General features: G+C 45.6%; 2 protein-coding genes across 7 annotated transcripts in view; one reads left to right on the forward strand and one right to left on the reverse strand.

Annotated features, from left to right (window-relative positions):
- The window catches only part of LOC125629204 (uncharacterized), a 570,105-nt gene that overhangs the window by 137,321 nt on the left and 408,394 nt on the right, over positions 1–24,390 (forward strand). The window lies entirely within an intron of this gene.
- Positions 56–23,631, reverse strand: LOC125629210 (uncharacterized). 6 transcript variants are annotated; one of them, XM_075124126.1, is made up of 5 exons: positions 23,224–23,631; positions 19,956–20,226; positions 19,607–19,710; positions 2,158–2,271; positions 56–1,762 (listed from the first exon to the last, which is right to left on the reverse strand). In XM_075124126.1, exons 3-5 carry the CDS (start codon positions 19,632–19,634, stop codon positions 462–464), a joined length of 1,443 nt encoding a protein of 480 aa, XP_074980227.1. In that variant the 5' UTR covers positions 19,635–19,710; positions 19,956–20,226; positions 23,224–23,631; the 3' UTR covers positions 56–461. The 6 variants fall into 6 exon arrangements, with proteins under 6 accessions (XP_074980227.1, XP_074980228.1, XP_074980226.1 ...); XM_075124127.1 differs by having other exon boundaries at positions 56–1,759; positions 2,158–2,274; XM_075124125.1 differs by having other exon boundaries at positions 2,158–2,274.

Genomic DNA, 24,390 nt, shown 5'->3' on the forward strand with positions numbered 1-24,390 from the left:
CATCAGATGTGTACCGTGGAAACTGCAGCAGACTTTATATACACACAGAGTATTGTTTCATATTCTCTGTGTGTATATAAAGTCTGCTGCAGTTTCCACGGTACACATCTGATGAAGTGAGCTGTGGCTCACGAAAGCTCATGCTCAAATAAATTGGTTAGTCTCTAAGGTGCCACAAGTACTCCTTTTCTTTTTGCGAATACAGACTAACACGGCTGTTCCTCTGAAACCTGTCATTTCTGGTAAAGGACACACACTTCCATGACTCATAGGACAATGGAGATGATAGAAAGGACCACAGAATCCACCCCATAGAAGGATGAGTGGCAAAAGGCAAAAGTGGGCAACTCACCTAGGAGAGTTGAAAGATGATGGTGAAGCAAATCGTGCAAACAGCCTTAAAGGTCACAGTGGCAATTAGCAAAAGTATTAACTAAAAAAAAAAAAATCTTTCGACATCCCTAGACAAGGTTTTTATGGTGTTTGTCTCCCTTATGGATTCTCTGATGATAGATAAGGGCGGAGCTCCGAGTGAAGTTTTTCCCACACTCAGCACATACATAGGGTCTCTCTCCTGTGTGAAGTCTCTTATGTGTAATAAGGGCTGAGCTCTGAGTGAAGCTTTTCCCGCATTCAGAACATTCATAGGGTCTCTCCCCGGTGTGGATTCTCTGATGTTTAAGAAGGGCTGAACAGTCAGTGAAGTTTTTCCCACACTCACAACATTCATAGGGTCGCTCTCCCGTGTGGATTCTCTGATGTGTAATAAGGGCTGAGCTCTGCGTGAAGCCTTTCCCACACTCACAGCATTCATAAGGGCTTTCCCCAGTGTGGATTCTCTGATGTGTAGTAAGGTCTGAGCCCTGAGTGAAGCTTTTCCCACACTCACAGCACTCATAGGGCCTCTCTCCTGTGTGGATTCTCTGATGGGTAGTAAGGTCTGAGCTCTGAGTAAAGCTTTTCCCGCACTCGCAGCACTCATAGGGTCTCTCCTTTGTGTGGATTCTCTGATGTTTAATAAGGGCTGAGCTGTCAGTGAAGTTTTTCCCACACTCACAACATTCATACGGTTTTTCCCCAGTGTGAAGTCTCTGATGTGTAATAAGGGCAGAGCTTTGAGTGAAACTTTTCCCACACTCACAGCATTTATAGTGTCTTTCCCCAGTGTGGATTCTCTTATGTGTAATAAGGGCTGAGCTCTGAGTGAAGCTTTTCCCACACTCATAGCATCCATAAGGTCTCTCCCCAGTGTGGATTCTCTGATGTTTAATAAGGGTTGAGCTGTCAGGGAAGTTTTTCCCACACTCATGGCATTTGTATGGTCTCTCTCCTCTGTGTATTCGCTGATGTCTAATAAGGGCTGAGGTCTGATTGAAGCTTTTCCCGCACTCGCAGCACTCATGGGGTCTCTCTTTTGTGTGGATTATCTCATGTCTAATAAGGCCTGAGCGGTAATTGAAGTTTTTCCCACACTCACTGCATGTATTTTTTCTCTTCCCCTTGAGGATTCTCTGCTGACTGGTGATTTCCTTGAGGTCCTTTTGAGTTCCCTGACAATTAATGGATTTACCAACTTTCTCCTGTGGTTTGTTTCCCTGCTGCCTCTCTGGCCTGTGCTGCCTGTCACAGGCTTTACCCTGCTCATGGCTCCTGGACACATTCCCTTTGGACCTTCGTGATGATGCTCCACACGCTTCCACTTGCTCAGCATCTTTCTGGTGAGGACTCTGCTCCTCGTTCTTACCCATTATCCCATCACCTGCTGGCATAAAGAGAGAAACCTCAGACAGAGGGATGGAGACGGGGACAGCAAACCAAAGTAAGTGTTGGAGAGATGGAAAATAAAAATCAGGAGCTGAATTTCCCCAAACACTTTCCCCAGAGTGGGGAGGAGGGGATCAATTCTGCCTCCACATTCCATCCAAACACTCAGTGGGATCAATTCTGCCTCCACATTCCACCCAGACACTCAGTGGGATGGGGGGGAAGCTACACCCTGGTGTCAGTCTGGGTGGGTAGGAAGCCATAAGTGAGATCTGCCCTGAGGTTCTGGCACCTGCTGGGGACAACCCTGAACTCAGAGAACTCCTAAGGTGTTTGTAGAGTATCACAGCTTTGGCCACTGACAGTGTTTGAATTAGTTTAATAATTCCTCACCTGTGAAGGCACTTCTCAGCATCTCTCTTTCCTCAGATCCCTGGAGATCTCGGACCCATGACTCTTTTCCTCGTTCCAGCTGGGACATCATGTCAGCTTTGGAAATTGCAAACCCTGCTGAAAAGAAATAAAACATAGCCTCTCTGGGACTGTCCCCTTTCATGTAGGCTCAGAGTCCTCCCAGGGCAAGCCCAACAGCTCCAGGCCTTCGGGTGGCAGCACCCATTTTTCTCATCGTGGCTCTCCAGTGAGTCCAAATGATTTCAGACTCCTGGTGGTGACTTCACCTCTTTAGAAGGTGATGAAACCAGTAGGCATTTTCAGCAAAACCTGACAGTTTTTTTCAAAACGAGCTGGCATTTATTAGACAACCAGAATACAGGATTGAAGGGAGGGCCATCCTTAGGATTTATGGTGCCCTAGGTGGGATTATTAAACTGGTGCCCCATGCCCAACTTACTCTTAGCAACACAAACATAAGCTTACAGTATTGGAAAACTTGCCACATGCAGTTTATTAAAAACAGTTTAACGTAATTAAGCACACTGTAATGCTGACGGACTATACTTGCACTCAAGAAGTAGTACTATAGAAAAAAATCTGATTTAATGACAGAATGATGCAAATAAAATATTTTTTTAAAATTTGTCAACATCTTACTGGAAATTTCTATGAAGAGGTATTGAAACAAGGATTTGTTTTTAATTAAAAGCAATCTTTCTGGCCTTTTTGGCTGCAAAATCAGTAATAATGCCATCATATGACAAAGACAAAGTGATGTCTCATTCTATTGCAAGAATAGCAAGACCAGTCAAGCGTTCCTGACTCATTTAGAACTGAGATAGTTTTTAATGAGCTTTAGTTTTGAGAAAGTCAGTTCTCCTGATGCTACTGTTACAGGAATTGTCAGTAGAATGCGAGTGGCAATGTACACATTAGGATATATGTCAACAAGTTTGCTGGTATGAATAAACTGTACAATGTGGGTGGGAGGGATAGCTCAGTGGTTTGAGCATTGGCCTGCTAAACCCAGGGTTGTGAGTTCAATCCTTGAGGGGGCCATTTAGGGATCTGGGGCACAAATTGGGGATTGGTCCTGCTTCGAGCAGGGGGTTGGACTAGATGACCTCCTGAGGTCCCTTCCAACCCTGATATTCTATGATTCTATGTCCACCACTGATTTTGCATGTGGCAACATTGATGACAATGTACTCAATTCTTTGTACAGGTCAAGTCCATTTAAATCAAAACTATCACTGTGCTTCAGGAGGCTCTCTAGGTTCTTGCACTTTGTAATTTGCTGCTCTTATTTTCCTATTTCATTGAATTTAGTTATGTCATACAAAAATCCAAACTGTTCATGGTGTACTTGTAAGGCATTGAACCTTTCATCAACAGCAGATATTGCTTTATCCATCACAACATTAAAAACTTCAACCTCAAATTTCTTTTCTGGATCATCTATGGGCTCATCTGCTCCTTCATATTCCACTTGCCGTTTTTCCCTTGAAACTTGTGTCACATTCAGACATGGAAGTTTTGATTCTGCACCGAGGGAACTGTGCAAGCTCTCTTGCTGTAACCTGTGCTTCTTTGAGTCCATTTTCTCTGTATTTCACTAAAAAGTCTTGTGTGTTGTTTAGTAAGGTAAGTGTTGAATCAAGCTGCATCATTGGACTCTACATTATTTTGCAAAAAGAAAAGGAGTACTTGTGGCACCTTAGAGACTAACCAATTTATTTGAGCATGAGCTTTCGTGAGCTACAGCTCACTTCATCAGATGTTTACCGTGGAAACTGCAGCAGACTTTATATACACACAGAGAATATGAAACAATACCTCCTCCCACCCCACTGTCCTGCTGGTAATAGCTTATCAGCAGGACAGTGGGGTGGGAGGAGGTATTGTTTCATATTCTCTGTGTGTATATAAAGTCTGCTGCAGTTTCCACGGTAAACATCTGATGAAGTGAGCTGTAGCTCACGAAAGCTCATGCTCAAATAAATTGGTTAGTCTCTAAGGTGCCACAAGTACTCCTTTTCTTTTTGCGAATACAGACTAACACGGCTGTTCCTCTGAAACCTACATTATTTTGCTTACACTTGCGATTTTAACAAGAATGTCATACCAGATTACAACAGATGTTAGAAACTTGAAGCTGGATATTTCAGAGGCCAATGACTGTGTTTCACTTTTAGCTTTTGGATCTCTGGCTTCTTCCGAAATAGCAACCAGAGCTTCGTAAACTTCATCAGATTGATATCTCAACGTTTTTGCATTCTGCTTTCCCAGCATGTCTCAGATAGAGGGTTAACGGTAATACCATTGACATGTGCTTTGAATATTTGTCATCATTGAGTGGAAGCTGAAAAGAGCACATAAATGCGTTGCAGCAAACCAAAAAAAGAAATAGCTTCTACAGAAAACTTGGCCATATCACACAAAATCAAATTAAGGCTGTGGCGTGCACACAGAACAAAAAAGGCTTGTGGATTTTCTGCCAGCAGTCTAGCTTGCATGCCAGAAATGCTTCCTCTCATTTTGGCACCATTATCATAGCCTTGTCCTCTAATATTCATTACGGACAATCCCATTCATTTTAGTTCATCAAGGAGAGCTTGAAGAAGTCCAAAACCTGTCGTGTCCTCTACTTCTAAAAATTTGGTAAACGGTTCCTTAACTAAAAAGAAAAGGAGTCCTTGTGGCACCTTAGAGACTAGCAAATTTATATGAACATAAGCTTTCGTGAGCTACAGCTCACTTCATCGGGTGCATTAACTGTAATCTGTGCTGAATCACTAATGTGACAAATCTCACTACTAACGACATCTGTTCTTGATGACTTATGTCCAGAGTGTAATCTAGAATTATGGCAAAATATTTTGCCAAAGTAATCAAAGAAACAATTTTGTCTTTCACTTTATCACACATTAGCATGATCAGTTCATTTTGAATTCTTGGTCCCAAATAGTGGTCATGTATTTCATTTTCAGTCACTTTTTGGAGATGTTCACTCATCACTGTGTCAAATTTTTCCAGCAGTTGTACAAGGTCCCCAAAATTGTCATTTTGGGGCTGGAATAATTTCTCAACACTTCCTCTAAAAGTAAGATTGTTTGTTGATAGATATTCAACAATAAATCATAGACGTTCAAGAGCACGATGCCAATGCTATTTCTTGGACTCCAGCAATCTTTGATTTAGGGCATCAAGAGTTGTCTGATTTTTTAACCTTACACTCAGATCACACCACTTGTGCATACTTTCAATGTGGTGTTGTGCGTTTTCATGTTGCAGTAATGTGTGACTAAGATTTTTCCAATCATTAATACCCATGGTTGCGATCTTAAAATAGCAACTATTGAAAATCTTTCATGGGAAACAAAATGCAGCATCCTTGCATTTAGAGTACACAAGCCACCATCTGTTGACAATTTCACCATTAGAAAGGATTTTGTAGTAATTGTTTTCTGTGAATTTCCTACCTCTAATGTCTTTAGGATATTCAAGACCTTTTATTCTCACAGGGCCTTTCTCAAGTATAATGGCATGTAATTCGTTGTTTAAAGATTGCGGCCATGCGCCAATGTCATCTATATCCCATGCTAATACAGTTTCAACTGTTGTAATTTCTTGTTTTGTGTCTTCATCTGTTTCAAATGATTGTTCTGTGTGTTGTTGCATTTCTTGAGCTTCGTCTGCATAAAAATTTTCTTTGGCAGTTACCTGATGATCTTGATCAACTTCATTGTTTTCATGACGCACAAACTTAAGTATAGAACCCTTCTGTGCTTGTACAGCTAATCCTATTTCATCTTTCCGTTTTCTTTTTTATGACCCCGAAAGTTGTTTTCGATACGACATAACTTTTTTAAAGAAATAACTGTTTAAATTATTGTCAGATTATCAGAAATACTATTTAAAATAACTAATATAGGATAGCGGTGAGCCTGTGACCTTGAGCTAGTGTGAAGACACTCACAAGGTGCTCCACCCTGACTGAGACACGGTAGAGTTGGAAACCCATGTCATTTTTACAAAGCCACTTTTTAGTTTTAAATGTACAGTGGGCGTCAGTCTGAATGTTAGTTACAACTCTCTATCCACCTTATACTGTAACTAGATCAATGGCATTATCCAGTTTAATAAGCTGGGTTTCCAAGCACTGAGAAAATATAACCCTAGTTTTATTCCTAGGTAAAGCACAAAGTGACCAAAATGAAGTCAGCACAGAACCATCACATCTAGGTGAAGGCAGCACAGAAATGCTACCGGAGCCCCCTATTGTGCCTCGTCTTTGTTTGGAAAGACATTCGCAATAGCAGCACACTTGGGGCACCGGCCAGAAATACATGATCCATCCCCGCCTCTACAGTTCCATCGAAACTGGACATTTTCCCAGCTCTAGCATGATCTGCTGCACGGGTTCTTCAGAAGGACGTGTCCCTGGCCTTTTAAACTCACATTAACCGTGTATTTACTATATGAAAGTTGAACAAACATTGCGAAAACGTAAGACATTGGCTGCCCAACCTCTGGGCTGGCAAAAGCTATCCTGACTCCCTGGGAAAAAATCAAGAGAATCTTGGTACAACATATGGTCACTCTATACACTAGTCAGGAGATGAGCATATTACAAAAAGAAAAGGAGGACTTGTGGCACCTTAGAGACTAACTAATTTATTTGAGCATAAACTTTCATGAGCTACAGCTCACTTCATCGGATGCATAAAGTGGAAAGTACAGTGAGGAGATTTCTCCTCACTGTATTTTCCACTGAATACATCCTCAAATAAATTGGTTAGTTTCTAAGGTGCCACAAGTCCTCCTTTTCTTTTTGCGAATACAGACTAACACGGCTGCTGCTCTGAAACCGAGCATATTCCAGTTGTTGGAGGGCTCTATTTAGCAGTAACAGGGCTATAGGAAAGCCAGTCAGCATTGTTTGTTTCTCTGATGAAAACTGGCCCACTCCCTGCCCCAAACCAAACTTGTCACAAATGATTGTCAACAACTTAATTTTCTGTTTTTGGCTAAGATAGTGATTTAAAAAAAATATTGAAATTGGGTTCAGGATTGTTAGCAAGCATTTTTGGCAAAGTTGTTAAATGACAATCTAAATGGCAACACAGTACTGCTTTCATGCTTGGCTCCGACAGCTGCAGTAGAGGAGGAGATAGGTGGAAAGCTGCAGGACCCCCTAATCCACCTCTTGGGGAGCAGAGTGGCCACAGCAGCAGCAAGCCCTCAGGTCTGATCACGTGCCAATCGGCACCACCACCAGCCCAACGGACCATGGTGAAGTTAGCCCAGCTTCTGATCTCAGGAACGGGGCACCCATGGAGCCACAGCAGCTCATCCTGCCCTGCACAGCTCCCCCCGGATGAGCTGGATCGCTGCCAGCCTGGGGGAGAGACGCGCTCCCCAGCTAGGGTGACCAGATGTCCTGATTTTATAGGGCCAGTCCCGATATTTGGGGCTCTTTCTTGTATAGCCACCAATTACCCCCCACCTAGGGTGACCAGACAGCAAGTGTGAGAAATCAGGACTGGGGTGGGTGGGTAATAGGAGCCTATATAAGAAAAAGACCCCAAAATTGGGATTGTCCCTATAAAAGTGGGACATCTGGTCACCCTATCCCAACCCCCTGTCCTGATTGTTCACACATGCTATCTGGTCGCCCTCTCCCTAGCCCAGCCAGCTGTGTGTGACCATGTTCCAGTCCAGCCCTTGCTGGGTGGGCTGGCTGCTGAGAAAGGGAGAGAAAGGGAGTCACTTTCAGTTTCACTTCCTCCGCACGCAGCCAGCCAGCTCCCCCGAGAAGTTTTACCCAACGAAGCCCTGTCAGAGGGGAGAGGGGAGAGCGGGGTGCTCCGGGGGGAGGAGACGGGGGAGAGAGGGGTGCTCCGTGGGGGGGAGAATGCACGTTGGGGGGGCAACAAAGGATACGGCTGGAGCCACCCAGCTTGCCTCACCTCACGCCGGGGGAGAGAGTCACACTCACAGGTGAGTTCCTTCGCCCACCCCTTCCCAGAGACCCCAGCAGCCCGTCCCTTCCCTCAGACTGTGATGCAGGCAGCACATTCGGCTCTCTCCAGGACCCAACCCTGCTCTTCCATGCTCCACTGCTTCCCGTCTGTCCCAGCTCCTGGCTGAGTGGTGCCCCAGACATACAGGTGCCCTACGCAGCTGCCTGTGGCTAAGGATGGCCGTGATTGAAGGATCCTCAGGTTAGCCTGATAAAGCAAAACTTAACTTTAAGTTCATGTCGGCAAAGTCATCTGCCCAGCTTTTCCAAAAACTCCTCAATTGCATCTCTGTTTCTTTCTCCCTGGGCAGTAGCAAACTTAAAGCACAGCCTGTTTATAGCCCAGTCCCTCTGTCCCAAGTTGCAGTCCTGCTGTGTTCCCATGGTCTGTTTCCCTTGGCTCACAGTCATTACAGTGTCCAGTCTGTCTGTCTTCCATTGTTTCTCCAGGGCACTCTTGTCCTATGTGGACAATTCCTGACAGAGTACCCATGCCAAACGAGACGGACCTACCTTTCTCCAATAGCCATTACTTCCCCTGTCGCACGGAAGGAATTAACTTCTTCACACTCAGTGGGTAACAAAGCAAAATGTGAGGGGAAGCTGAGTCATACATATTTTTTAAGAAAGAAAGAATGAAAGAAAGGGCATAAATGATCAAAGCAAAGGGCTAGGATAATGGATCACAAAATCATAAAATATAGGACTGGAAAGGACCTCAAGAGGTTATCAAGTCCATCCCCCTGCCCTGAGACAGGATCAAACATAAGTATACCATTCATGACAGGTGTTTATCTAATGTGTTGTTAAAAACCTCCAATGAGGGGGATTCCACAACCTCTCTTGGTAACCTATTCCAGAACTTACCTATTCTGATAAGTTAGAAACTGTCTCCTAATATCCAATCTAAATTTCCTTTGCTGCAGATCAAGCCAATCACTTCTTCTCTGACCATCAGTGAACATGGAAAACAATTGATCTCCACCCTCTTTGTAACAGCCCTCTCCTTATCTGAAGACTGTTCTCAGGTCCCCCCCTTCAGTCTTTTGTCAACACTAAACTTGCCCAATTCCTTCAACCTTTCCTCAAAGGTCATGACTGAGGATAAGGAGGTAGTTTTTTACTTCTGAATGTAGATGAGCAGAGCAAGGTTGCATTTGTCAAGGCCAGAGAAAAGGATTTTGCAGTAACTGAGGCTACGTCTACACTTGAAACTTCAAAGTGTAGGTGTGGTCACACGCAAAAGCTGGGAAAGAACTCTCCCAGAGCTCCTGGTAATCAATCTCCATGAAGGGAATAGCTCCAAGCACTCGGAGCCTGTCCACAGTAGTGCTTTAATGTGCTCAAATTTGCTGCAAGTTAGAGCGCTATAAAATGTAAGTGTAGACAAGCCCTTAGAAAGGAGATGATGAGAGCCCAAAGAAGAGTTTTAGCTCTGTGGATGCATAGGAAAGGCTGTTGTCAAGCTGTCTGGAGTGGCTCGCAGATGTGGTGTTACAAACCAGTGCACAAACCCCAAACAGGTTGTTTGCGGGGCGACATGATAGAGGCAGCAGGTTTAAAAAAAAAAAAGGAAGTATTTCTTCACACAATGCACAGTCAACCTGTGGAACTCCTTGCCAGAGGGTGGTGTGAAGGCCAGAACTATAACAGGGATCAAAAAAGAACTAGAGAACTTCATGGAGGTTAGGTCCATCAATGGCTATTAGCCAGGATGGGCAGGGATGGTGCCCGTAGCCTCTGTTTGCCAGAGACTGGGAGAGAGTGACAGGGAATGGATCACTTGATGATTACTTGTTCTGTTCAATCCCTCTTAAGCACCTGGCACTGGCCACTGTCGGAAGACAGTACACTGGGCTAGATGGACCTTTGGTCTGACCCAGTATGGCCGTTCTTATCTTCTTATGTTCTATAATTAGATGTCACCAACTGGCTATCAAGTGTGTACTCCTCAAGCACTGTGATAGATGGTCCTTTACACTAAAAATCACAACAATACTCTTGTGATGTTATCTGATTAAAATATGACCATATAGACCATTATTGCAACCACTATTATTTGCAACAAATCTTGTACAAAATGTGGCATGTAAGAAGTCTATGGAAAGGTTATGATTTGCTGATTATGATTATGCTATCTGCATGCATGCATCATTTTTGTATTTTAAGTTATAAGTATTGGCTCTATACCTGGATTTCAAATGTTTGCTTCTCTGGTAACAGAATATCAGGATTGGAAGGGACCTCAGGAGGTCATCTAGTCCAACCCCCTGCTCACAGGAGGACCAATCCCCAATTTTTGCCCCAGATCCCTAAGTGGCCCCCTCAAGGATTGAGCTCACAACTTTTGGTTTGACAGGCCAATACTCAAACCACCGAGCTATCCCTCCATGCTCCGACAAGGTAGTTAGCCAGCACATCTTGGAGGGACTCTTCAATTGAGTGGCCCATCTAAAGAACATTTAACTGACAATGAATCATGGGAGATGTCTATTACACTTAATGAAATTTCCTACTCTGACTAGGCAAAATGCATGGACATGGGATTTGTCCATGTGACTCTAATCACCATCTTGTTACTGTACTTTTCCACGGTAAGAACAGTGGGTTCTCTCCGCATGGCAGAATCATAGAATATCAGGGTTGGAAGGGACCTCAGGAGGTCATCTAGTCCAACCCCCTGCTCAAAGCAGGACCAACCCCCAATTTTTGCCCCAGATCCCTAAATGGCCCCCTCAAGGATGGAGCTCACAACCCTGGGTTTAGCAGGCCAATGCTCAAACCACTGAGCTATCCCTTCCCCCCCCTAAGATATAAAAGGCCTTGGAAAGTCCTCTATTTTGCCTCTATTCTGCTCAAGCCTCTTTTCTGCTCTAGCTTCTGAACTATGGACTTATATGAATGGGAGCATTCTAACCAATGGACTGAGGACCTAATCTAACCAATGATTGGGATGCAATCAGAGATATATCAAGTCAGCAGTTTATTCCATCACTGCTACAAGCCTGAACCAATAACTTTTTGTAATTATTGTATGTATTTGATTCCTTTATAGAATTTTAACTCTCACTTTTCTTTTTCTTTCTTTCTTTCTTTCTATGAATAAACCTTTAGATTTTAGATACTAAAGGATTGGCATCAGTGTGATTTTTGGGTAAGATTGGAGTTATATATTGACCTGGGTGTGTGGCTGGTCCTTTGGAATCAGAAGAACCTTTTATTTAAAGAGATTGGTTTTAAAGACCCACTCATCTCTAAGCCTAGTGTTTTCAGTGGTAATACAAGGACTGGAATGCCTAAGAAAACTGCTTTTATGACTTCTTGTTAGGTAGTGTGGTGAAACAGAAGTTTACTTTTGTTTCTGGTTTTATATATCCTATTGAGGGTTAGCCACCAGTCTTGGTGTGTATCTGCCTTATTTCTCAGCAGTTCGTCCTGTGTTTGGCATTCTCAGTTGTGGCCCACTGAGGCACGGTTACAATTCTGGTTACTCCCAGTCCCATAGGACCAGTCACTTTCCCTCTGTCGATTGTACCTTAGACTTCTCACCAATGACAATGATTGTAGCCAATCCTATATTAAACTAACTAAAGATGTATTAACTGATAAATAACTGGAAATAAGAAAGCTCTTTATAAGGTTAACGCAGGTAAATGTAACACACACAAATGAGTTACACAGTCTTAGTTTTCAAAAGGTAATAGATGCTGCTGAAGTATCCAAGCTCTGTATCTCATTTAGGGCTAACCCAAGCTAAGCAGTTTGGGGACCCCTTGCTTAAGTTTAGAAATCTTGCCCTCTTCAAGTTGCATAGTGATTTTTATTCCTTTCCCCCTGAGTTCATACTGTGATGGGACTGAGGTTTTGTGAATGTCCCCTCTTCATTTGGTGGGGAGGGGACAAGGAGCAATCAACAAAGTCTTTTCTTTGCTGATGTTCCACCATGGTTTGCCTCATGTCTCTAGGCCTTCTTTGTTGGGCAGGCGATGACATCTCTTGTGGTAAACCAGTATTTCACATTTGGTAATGCTGCTTTCCTGACTGTGTGTGTTTCCAATTTCCTAACAAACACTTTTATAGTTACAAAGCAACCACTTAGCTATCACCTTATAGCATGGGATACAGAGATAATAAGTGAGATTAATGCATGCAGCAACTCACAAGGATTTCATAAAGTCTAAAAACTAAATGCATCTTTATAAATCTAACACCTATTTTAAGAATGCTAACACACAGGTGAGCCCGACTGGTTTCCATCTATGCATTTGACAGTGTTCAGTGAGGCCTAGGGAACATATAGCCTGGATGGGAGGACCTAGAGAGATCTGTGTCAAAGAAGTAGTCCAACTCACGGGCCTGAGTGATGCTGTCTGCAGTGATAGAAAGAAGACGGGGGGGGGAGTGGTGGTGGTTTGGGGGAAATATTAAGAGCTGTTTTAGACAGTTTAGCTATTAAGCTTGAGTTGAAGGATAGACATCCTTGAGGAGATGTCAGAGAGCCAAGCTGAGATTTCAGTTTGGACAGGAGGCAGGTCTGGAGCAGAGACGTAGACCTGTGAGTCATGAGCATAGACCTGGTAGTTCAATTTGTGTTTGCAGATGAGATTGTGCAGAGGAAGAAGAGAGGGGGACCAAGGTCAGAGTCCTGTGGAACCCAAATGGAAACTTGGAGTGAGGAGGAGGAGAACTCTTCACACAACACACGAATGGAGTGATTAGAGAAGGAAGAGAATATGTCCCATGGACCTCTTGATGCCAGCTGACCCAGGCCAGAAGGATGCCTAATGTTTCACAGGAATCCAGGTACATAACATATTACCTCACCAAAGGTTGGCATGTAAGGTCTCTACTGAGACCAGTAGTCCACTGGTTCTCATAATCATTGAGAAATGTATGTAAAGAGGACATTTAAGTAGTTATGTATCTATATTGGAAATTATGTTCATAAGGCCTCATACAGGTTCCTTTCAAGCAGCAGGTAACAGACCTTTCTCTTTCTGTCTGGCCACGTGTATACCGGGCACTGTACATCACACAACGGGGGCCTGTTTGTACACGCCACCAAACGCTACTTGAAGAGATTATGAAATCTTCAAGAGAGGAAAATTTACAGGGAAAAACAAAGAGCAGGATCATGTTATGAGTGAAGACAATAACATGTCGGGGGACAATTGGGGATGCAGAGATACACCCTGCATCTTCAGCTGCGGAGGTAAACTGACAATGTGACTTGTCCCATGAATGGAAGATCACAATCAACCCTATAAACTGCTGGAAGACCTTCACAGAAGCATTGGTCTATGACATATGCAAGGATCTAGTTATGTAAGCCTCGGTTCTAGGATGACTGTTTTGATTTTACTTGATGTGTAACCATTTGTTTCCCATACTTCTGATTGCTATTACTTGAATTGATACATTGTTAAATAAACTTTTTTACTTATGTTCCCTATAAACACATCTGAGTGATGTGTGTTAAGCGGAGAGGCGATCGAAGGCAGAACCGGTAAACTGGGGTGCACTGCTTCTTTGGGGGCAGTGAATCTGTGAATGTCCAGTGGAACGGGGGCTGGATGCTCCAGGGAGACTCTTGGGGGGCTCAGAGGTTGGAGTGTGTTGATCGCTGGCCTGTTGAGAGAAAACAGGTCCTGCCCTGGCTAAGAGGGGGCCTGGGTTGCCTGTGGCTGGTGGAGTCATGCAGCTGACACTCACACTGAAGGTGAGGTCCCTCACTACTCTGGGTACCCCTCAGGCAACACCACGGAAGAGAACCAGGAGAGGACAACATTTCAAGACGAGGAGTCTGGTCGGGGTGTCACAAGGGCCTGACAGGCCGAGGAGGATGAAGGTGGAGTACTGAGTGTTGGCTCGAGACAGGTCATTAAAGACTTTAGTGGCAGTGAATCTCTGCCTCCCTGAAACCTTCCCTTCCCGCTCCCATGAGACCCTCCCTGCTCCCTAGAGGAACAGCTCTCCAATCCCTTCCCTTCCCGCCCCCCCTCCCACTACCCCAATGTTTCCCAGTTCCACATAATCCGGCTCTTCCACCCAACCCTCCCCCACCTACAGCAACAGTGCTGGGCCCTCCACACTCTTTTCCCCGTTCCCACTCTCCCACTCCCTCTGCCTACCCCAATACCGCTCCTCAGGAACTTCTGTCCTTGACTCCCTCCCTCCTCTTCCATCGACTGCATCCAGCCCTCCCTGATTCCCTCTAGTCCTAATTCTCCACGCTGCCCTCCCCTGTCTCCCACTGCTCTCAGCCCTCTGGAGTGCCATGTCAAGAACCAGGGCATGAGCAGGGCTGTCCAGTGTTTAGAGCCATAAGTGGTCAGGCCTGAGGGATGATGCCAAAGTTGGTAACCAGAGGCTAGAACCAGGCACCAGACAGCAGGGTGAGGAGGCAGGGACCAGGAATAAGATGTGGTCTGTCTCAGCAACTGGTCACAGATCTGCCTTGTTGCACAGGTGATATCCCGGTACGATCCCCAGGCTTAAATAGTAGGTCTGGGTCATATCAGAGGTCATGGGAGGGGCTGCTGGTCATCTCTAGTGTGGGCAGCGCTTCCTGCAGTGATTGGGAATGGACCACAGGGGATGGATCACTTGGTGATTCCCTGTTCTGTTCATTCCCTCTGGAGCACCTGGCCTTGGCCACTGTCGGAAGACAGGACACTGGGCTAGACGGACCTTTGGTCTGACCCTATAGGACGGTTCTTTTGTTCATGTCTCCCAGGATGTGCATTGACAGGGGCTCTGCCAAGGCTATCTGGTGCTGGCACAGGAATGCCACCCCCTGGGACTCCGCAGACCCACATTTGTATTCCAGTAATTTTCACGCATCACCTTTTCCCAAGGATTTCTGAATAGCACTCGTACTGTCTCCTATCAGATGGGCCCCCCAACTGTCACACCCTCCATGCAATTGGGAAGTTATTACAGCCGAGCACCATCTCTACCATCGTTAAGATTCAGCATTATTTTCTGTTTAAAGAGCAACTATTGTAATTACTCTAAAATCCACGTTTGCTCCTAATCTTTTGAAATTTGCTGCTCATCATAGGGGTGAAGAGCAGATCTAGTGGTCCAAATATGGGGTGATTTTAGTCGATGGAGAGGTTCCTGAGATGCAGCCCTCCCTAAAAGCAGCTTTTGACACAATCACCTGGGTCTTATAACTATTTTTTCACACAGCTGGGGCTGAAACAGGGGTTCTAATTGTCCCCCGTCTGATCTCAGTCACTTGGCATTTCTCAGCTACTGAAGGGCTGCCACTGCCTCTTTGGGGAAGCAACACTGAAAAAGTTAACTGCAGAGTTTGGAATTTCAGATTGGCATGAGCAAAAGTGAGGAGCCAAAAGAGATTGAAATGCACATGATGTGCACATGAAATGCAGCCAGACTAAGGCTCCTGGTAACAGCCAGAGGGTTTCCAGCAATCTCCTTTCACAGTAATTGTTTGGCACAAGAGAACATGCTGTGGCCATTGGAGTTGAGTGACACCCATGCATTTCAGTTTGATCCCTACCACTGATACATTTGTACATAATGTGTTGTGCATTTTTCTTGCATTCAGCAGGAGTTCCTCTTGGAAGTTTTGCTCTCTGCTACCAAAATTTCTGGGTTCAGAGCAATATTTTAAAGTGCTCTAAAATCCGTGTAGACCCGGATCTGGTGTGCTCTTAAATGCTTTGCCAGGATAGCTCTGCTGGTTCGAGGTGTGAAAAATCACTCCCCCTTACTGACATAGTTATGCTAGCAAAAGCTCTAGTGTAGACAGAGCTAGAGTAGCAAAAAGTCTATTAAAAACTCAAGAAAATTAAATGCCCATGAACTACACTAATGCAGAGCTAATGTTGCCCAGGGCTGACTCATGTCCTACCAGCATCTGGTCCGTGGCTAAACTTATATTTCTGAAAACTCGGAAATGAAGAGTTAAAGTATACTCCACCCATACAACGCACCGAGAACTTTGCCCCCTCCTGAACCCTAGAGCGGGCAATGGCTACTGGTAACAATTCAATAAGGGTGGTCCAAGGGTTAACAAACTACTCCAGGAAGTGGAGGATTCTCCATCTCTTGAAGTCTTCAGGTCAAGACTGGATGCCTTTGTGGAAGATGATTTAGTCAAACACAAGGTATTCAACTCAATACAGCAGTAACTGGATGAAATTCTGTGGCCTGTGTTATACGGGAGGTGAGACTAGATGACCTAATAGTCCCTCCTGGCCTGAATCTATAATACATACAAGGAAGGGCTAAGAGAACATGCCATTGTTTGTGTTCCACAGACGGGAATCCCAGCATTTCTCTGCATGCCCTCCAGCTGTGTGCACTGGGTCAGCTGTAGCTGTAATTGGATGATAGAGGGATTAGTTGGAGCAGCTGGGCAGAGCTGTGGTATGCAAAGAGGTGCGTGTGAAACTTGAGGGACCAAGTCTGCCTCATTTCCGTGATGAGTGTTTTGGATTGTGTCAGAGACGTTGCACAAGGGTACATTATTATCATGGGGATTGTCAGCAGTCTGGTGGCATACATGCTAGTGAACTGCAGGGCTCAGTGAGGGGAAAGTGAAGGCAATGCCTCAGAAGGAACCGTCTAGGGGTGGTAACCTTTTGCAATTCTGAGATGGTCTGTGTGGATAAGACTCAGTGTTTGAGTATCAGCCAGGTGTAGGTAGCTTCTGTTTGCTATGCCAGAGCTAAACCCAGATTTTACCTTATGAAAGAGAAGATATTAGACTTAATACACAGCCACCTCCTCGAAGGTCACCAGCCCCTGAAAGAGCAAGAGTCCAACACTCAGGACCTGCTGCCCCACTCACAGCCCCACTATTCGTGGGGGAGAGGAGACAATCAAATGGGAGCTCTGGGAGGCTCACAATCAGCAGAGTCCTATCCCCACACTGCTGAGAGCAGCCAGGAGGCATCAGGGTGAGGGGACAAAGATCCCAGCAGATCCATCACACTCCTACTAGCCCCAGACTGATACAGGGACAGCCCCTTGGTAGGAATCCCATCCCCTTCCCCATTGCCAGCAGCTGGATGTGATGGGATGAGTCATCTCCCTTAAGCTCCTCTGGTGGGTGCCCCCTTTCATATGTCATAACAGCCTCTGACTGGTAGGTCCATGCTCCAGCACTGGGGGTCTGGAAAGTTTTCACAAACCAGTCCAGAGGATTTGTTTCGTGTTAGACGCATTATGGAATTTCTATCCCCAGACCTTGTGAAATGTTGGGCAGTCTCCTGGATAAACCGTACTGAATTAAGTTGCACCCTAGCAAATTAAGTTTAATATCTTTGGGGTTTATTATAGTAAAAATGCAATTGTTTATGTGCTTTTGTAAGATGGCGAGTAACTTTTCTAGAAAAGTTTCAGAGTAGCAGCTGTGTTAGTCTGTATTCGCAAAAAGAAAAGTGGGTGCCACAAGTCCTCCTTTTCTTTTTTCTAGAAAAGGTGACTAATGTAATCCTTGGGGAAATTTTAGGAACTTCAAAGGACTTTTTGAAAGCATGTAAACTGTTAGGCCTGGTCTACACTAAAAAGTGAGGTCGACCCCGTTACGTCTCTTGAGGCTATGAAAAATCCACACCCTTGCGCGACAGTTAAGCTGACCCCAATCCCCAGTGTAGACAGTGTGAGATCAGTGAAAGAAATCTTCCCTCAATCTAGCTACTGCCTCTCAGGGAGTTGGATTACCACCACCACCGCCGCGAGAATCAGGACAGGTACCATAGTAGTGTCTGCACCGAAGTGCTACAGAGCTTCTGCTGTAGCATCTTGGATGTGGACAAGCCCCAGCTTGAGTAGGTTTCCCAGGAAATACTGGAGGCAATGGTCACAAATGACCCACTACTAAATGCATCCTTTTGAAGAGGTGCCTTGGGCAGAAACCCATTGTCTCACTGATTACCTCTTCATGGTCTCTTTAAAGGCCCAAACTGGATAAACAAGTGTCTCACAGATTCATGAATGTTCTTGTTCTCAGTATGAACTTGAAAACCCATGTGCAAGATCTGAAGGACTGTCACAGCCCATGCTGGAGTTGATGTATTCTCTAACGCGCTTATTATTAGCCACGTGCAGACTCTTTTAGTGTGTTTCTTACGATTTCTCTGTAATGCTTTCAACCTGAAGAATAAATATGCTTGCTTAGAAACTGACCATTCAAAATTAATCTCTGAAGAGAAAGCAAGTGTAACCCACACACCTCCAGGGTGTGGTGGTGTCTTATCTACTGGAACCGAGACCACTTAGAGAGTTAAATGAGTCTGCTCACAGGCAGCTGGCTTTTAGCTCATGCCGTAGAGGCTCAAGCACTAAGCTCCAGAGGTCCCTAGTTCAACCCCGCCCAGCAAAGAGTGGGGAGGAAAGTCTCTCCTGTTTACGAGCAAGCAGCTGGATCTCACCCTCACACAGCTGCCAGTCACGGAGGCAGGTGCACTCAGCTTCAGCCAGCAGAGGAAACAAGGCCCGCTACAAGGGGGAGAGTGCAGAGAAAGAAAGGGAGGCAGACAGGTCTGGGATAACAAGGTGATGAAAGCCCTGCACCAGGCTGCCTCTAAGAAAACAGCCAAGACACTACAAGCCCAAAAATTCCTGGACCAGAGAGGAAATACAGGGGCGGTTGCCCTGAAGTGTGATAGGTCTGTTTCTAGAATCTAGGTCCCATGTTAAACACATCCCAGTAGATTTGTCACACCTTGTCCCCCTCCCTTTCTCTACCCTGGGTATTTCCTGCCCCCTCCCACCTCCTGAGCATCCTCTGCAGAAGCTATAACCTCCTATGGATTTATTCCCCCGCTCTCTCCAGCAGAAACCCATCAGCAATTCCCTGATAATTTCTACCTGAACTGGCTCCTCTGTTCCCACCAAACATGTCCATGATTCTGTGCTGAGAAAACACTTGGTTGCTTTGTTACAGCGCAGACCTGGCCTCTCCCACCAAGACATTTTAAACCCCTGCCCAGTAACAAAATCTCTGAACAAAATGCTACAAAAGAGCAGACCCAAAGGAGTCACTTTGGGGGATTCCCCCTGATGTCCCCAGGGCAGAATGTCCCCCTCCCCCTTCACCTTCCCCCCAAGCAGCAGGAAGGGGGAGCCAGAAACTGGCTTTTCCTCACCTTGTCCACGGAAAAGTGATTCTGCCCAAGGATGCTGCAATAAGTGTGTCTGGGCAGGTTAGAGATCTGGGAAACTCCTTCCCTACTTATCTCTCCCACTGCCCCTTTCAAACTCTGTCCTCCTTCCCCGGTCCCCTCTCCCTCTCCTTCCTGTTGAGAGGGTCCCATTTCCAGGTCGTTTGCTCTCCCATGACTGGTACGCTCCTGCAATTGCTAATGGGAGGGGAGATTCTGTCTGTGCAGAGTCACTTTCATTCCCCTCTGCAGCACTTTCCCTAAGGTCTGTCTCAATTACCTGGAGTTTCTGGCTCAGGCGTTGACATTGGCAGAGTGTAGGGGTGTCTTAGGGGGCTAGCAACAGCTGGAGAAAGTCCTCACCTCAGCTAGGAACACAGGAAGCTGTAATGAAGGCATGACAAAGTGGGATTTTTTTGTAATATTTGTGTGAACCAAATGTGTGCCTCAGTTTCCCTTATGTCTTGCACTGCTACTTACTTGGGGGGAAAGGATGAAGTTTCCTTTTGGGGCAGACTAAGAGTAATAAGCGTCTGGATGGAATGAAGAGTCATTAAGGAACTGGTTGAAACTGACCCAAGTCAACAAGGCGGGGCAGAGAGACAATGCAAGCTCATGGATTTCCTCACCTCACAGCTGGGAAGATGAGCAAAGACCCCAGCTTGAGAACAGCAGATTGAGAGGTGGGGGTGACTCTGTGACAGAAGGTCACTCTCCATTCCCACACAGATCCTGTTGGGGGAGAAGCAGCTGCTCAGCCCGGGGTCCGGTATAACAATGAAAGCACCTCCTCAAAGGGCCAGATGTGGATCTCATTCACTCCCATGCTAATCTGGAGTCACTCCTGGTCCTTCTGTGCAGTGATTCTGGATCAACACTGGTCTCAGTGAGACAAGAAACCTGGCTCAGAAAGGAGGAGACCAAAATCCCTTTAAACAGATGGAGGGTGGGGGTTAACCCCTCCTTCCCCTTTCCCTCCATCCCTCTTGATCCCCAGGATAAGGACTCGGGTTTCCCTCCAAAGTTCATGAAGTTTATCATGCAGGAGAGAAGCAAAATCTGTGGTGATTTCATATCAGTGTTTGATAACTTTCTAGCCATTTATCACCAACCTCTGCTGGCCATTCACATAGGCAGAGGGAGCCCTGGGTGATGCTTCTTTAACAGAATAGAGGGCATGGAAGGACAACACATTTTAGACATTTCCATGCCCTGGTCACTGACACATAATGGCCACCATGGCTCCACCCCAGAGACGGCTGCATCTTGGTGCTGGGGGAAGCAAACCCTGATGGAGAGCATTTGTCATGGGGTTTGGGGATCCTTCTGGTGAAAATGGTGAGGGGTTAACACAGTAGCAAGGAGATTCTCAGCCCCTCTGGGCACCGCCTGGGGCAGCAAGGAGCCAGTGACATGCAGAGCAGCCCCAGGAGGGGAATGAACCCCTTGTCCTGTGCCATCTGGGGACAGAGGCAGACTGGGGTTTGTGGGGCCCTGGGCTAGAACAAGTAGGGGCCCCTCCTCACCCCTTCCACCTGCAGTCCTCCCTGCCCCCCTACCCCAGCACTCCTGCTGGGGAAATGGGTTTGGGATGCCCATTTTTACAGGGAAGGGGAGCCTAATTGTCCAGGGCCCCTGGGCACAGGCCCCATTGGACCAGTGGCTAAACTGCCACTGTCTGGGGAAAAGGAAAGGATCCAGCCAACTGTCCTGTTAGCAAGTGGGAGCCACTAATCACAGGTCTCTGGCTTTGATGTGTATTAAACATGGGGTAAGCCTCTTTCATCAGCAAACATTTTAAAGGAAACAAACAGGAAATCAGAAGATTCTCCAATGAAGGGAAAGTTGATCATTGCAGAATTTAACCCCCTGCAGCCTCAAGTAAGGGGAAAGACTCAGGGCTACAGGTTCCCTCCAAAAAAGCAGAAGTTGACACAATTAAAAAAGGAGAACCCCCGCAAATGCAAACGAATCAAACACGAATAATTACACAGAAAAATGAACAACCTGTGATCTGAGATCGATGTTCTGTAATGCAAGAGAGAAGGGTGGAAATCTGAGGGATTTTGGATCCATTTTCACAAATTAGAAAGGAAAATGGAAACGTGTGGAGGTTTCTATATCAGTAGTCTATAATCAAGAAAGAGGTAAAATCTGCGTGAATTTCTTATCAATATTTGATAAATAGAGAGAAAAGGGCAACATTTGCCAGGATTCTTTATCACTGTCCAAGAATCTGAGAAAAGGGGAATAGCTGAGGAAATTGTAGCTGTGAAATAGTGTGGGAGCCAGGGAAAATTTTCAGGGCATATGAAATTAGTAATAGGTAGCGAAAAAGTGGGACAAAATTTTAAGGATTTTATAGGGCTGTCAATTAATCACAATTAACTCAAAACAAATTAGCTGGATTTAAAAAATTAATTGTGATTAATCGCAGTTGTAAGTGCACTGTTAAACAATAATAGAATACCAGTTTAAATTTATTATAAATATTTGTGGATTTTTTCTACATTTTCAAATATATTGATTTCAGTTACAAAGTGGACAGTGCTCACTTTACATTATTATTTTGATTGCAAATATTTGCACTGTAATAAAGATAAACAAAAGAAATAGTATTTTTCAATTCACCTCATACATGTACTGTCCTGCAATCTATTTGTGATGAAAGTGCAGCTTACAAATGTAGAATGTTTTGTTTTACGTAACTGCACTCAAAAATAAAACAATGTAAAACTTTAGAGCCTCCAAGTCCACTCAGTCCTACTTCTTGTTCAGCCAATTGCTAAGACATTTTACATTATTTTTTACATTTATGAGGTCCTACCTGTAATTCCCCACCCTGCAATGCACTTTCACCAGAAAGAAATTTCACTACAGTATCTGCATGAGACGAATTGAAAAATACTATTTATTTTGCTTCTTTATTACAGTACAAATATTTGTAATAAAAACAATAATATAAAGTGAGCCCTGTGCACTTTGTAGTCTGTGTAGTAATTGAAACCAATAGTTCTGAAAATATAAAAAACAGCCAAAAATATTTAAACAAAGGGTATTCTATTATTGTTAACAGCGCGACTAAAACAGTGATTAATTGTTATTTTTCAGTTGTACAATTAATCACAATTTTTTTTAATCATTCAACCATCCTATATTTTATATCAGTCTTTGGGATTTGGGGAGAAAATGGGTCAAAACTTAAATATTTGATTATACGAGAGGAAAAACACCAAGATCTGGGGGATTCTAGTCATTAGCTAGAGCGGAAAATTGGTAAGGTTTGAAGGGATCACATAGGCATGGTTAATAAACTACCATCACCCGACCACCTCCCACCATTCAGCAGAGTAACTTTTTAAAAGCTGCTTTAAGCTGGGAAGGAGCCAGCAGGGGATGGACAGGTAATTGGCAAGTAATAGCTGGGGAGGACTTGCGTGGGGCAGTTGTGGGTGGAGGCGGCGGCAGCTGGGCCTGGCTAATAATTGGGGAGAAAACGAGGAAGAACTGGAGAGACTTTTATGGATGTTTGAGAGGAGAGGGTCCTGTTCTTCCCCCTCCAGGGATGCTCTGCCTGCACAGAGGTCGTTCAATCTCCAGAGTGTCACACTGTCTTTCCCCTCCCTGACACTTCCAGACACACAAGGGGGAACCCCCCCCTGGGGCCCGATTTCTTTCCCCACATTTTGCCTCTCTGGGGCAGATCCTGGCCGGAGCTTGGAGGCAGCCTGAGGGTGGGAGTTTCCTTTGCAGCTAAGATCCCTCCCCGCAAATTCATTAGCGCCAAGGGAGCAGATCTGCAGAAGCTGTGAGAGCTCAGGATCCCTCTGTGCTCAGAGTCACTTTCCTGCCCTTGCCCAGTTCTCCCACCCCCACCCAAGGGTCTCTCTCAATTACCTGGAGTCTCCGGCTCAGGCTTGGTGTCTGCAGAGCCCAGGGTTGCCCTATGGGCTGGCTCCAGCTGGAGAAACTTCCCCCCACTTCAGCTGGAGAAGCAAGAAGCTTGAATGCTGGTCTCTCCCCAGCTGGGGAATCAACAGCTGCTCCTGCTGGGCTTCCAGTCACAACGGAGGCAGAGCAGCAGCTTGTAACAATACCTGGTCTCGGTTCTTTGTTCTCCCCAGTTCCTCCTCGCTCCTCCCTGCTCCCAGCTGCTCCAGCCCCTTCCTGTGTGTGTCCTGCAAACACTAACCCGCGCTGCAGCAGCGATCACTGGGGCAAGGCAGGGCTTTCTCCGGCCGCAGCCAGCCCCCCTCTCTGCTCACCACCCATGTGTCTGTGACTCGCCAGAGCCGCTGTATTTACTGAAACACTCACACACACGCTCTGGCACCTGGCTAGCCCTTTCAGAAGCCGATCTAGCTCGGGGAGAGGGATCACCGTTGGCTGGGAAGAGGAAAGTGACTAAAGTGTCCCAGCCTGAGAGGGAGAGAGAGACTGAAAGGGGCAGCAGGAGAAATAAGTGGGCAGAGCAGTTCCCAACTTCCCCATCATTTCACCTGTGGGCAGATTCCTAATCAGCTGTGTGCAAATATCCCCAGTGTGGAGCAAAGCACAGAGCACTATAAGGTGGGTAGAAAGCTGGCTAAATTGTCGGGCTCAACGGGTAGTGATCAATGGCTCCATGTCTAGTTGGCAGCCGGTATCAAGTGGAGTGCCCCAAGGGTCGGTCCTGGGGCCGGTTTTGTTCAATATCTTCATAAATGATCTGGAGGATGGTGTGGATTGCACTCTCAGCAAATTTGCGGATGATACTAAACTGGGAGGAGTGGTAGATACGCTGGAGGGGAGGGATAGGATACAGAAGGACCTAGACAAATTGGAGGATTGGGCCAAAAGAAATCTGATGAGGTTCAATAAGGATAAGTGCAGGGTCCTGCACTTAGGACGGAAGAACCCAATGCACAGCTACAGACTAGGGACCGAATGGCTAGGCAGCAGTTCTGCGGAAAAGGACCTAGGGGTGACAGTGGACGAGAAGCTGGATATGAGTCAGCAGTGTGCCCTTGTTGCCAAGAAGGCCAATGGCATTTTGGGATGTATAAGTAGGGGCATCGCGAGCAG

Source organism: Caretta caretta, chromosome 28, assembly GCF_965140235.1.
Source record: "Caretta caretta isolate rCarCar2 chromosome 28, rCarCar1.hap1, whole genome shotgun sequence".
Lineage (NCBI taxonomy): Eukaryota > Metazoa > Chordata > Testudines > Cheloniidae > Caretta > Caretta caretta.

What these genes read in the sequence shown, in the direction of transcription:
- LOC125629210 (XM_048834596.2), bottom strand. Translation starts at nt 19,634, where the DNA reads ATGTCAACGCCTGAGCCAGAAACTCCAG. An exon ending in GCCTGAGCCAGAAACTCCAG is followed by an intron (nt 2,275 to 19,606) that starts GTAATTGAGACA and finishes ATTTCTTTTCAG; the next exon opens with CAGGGTTTGCAATTTCCAAA. An exon ending in GCTGAGAAGTGCCTTCACAG is followed by an intron (nt 1,763 to 2,157) that starts GTGAGGAATTAT and finishes TCTTTATGCCAG; the next exon opens with CAGGTGATGGGATAATGGGT.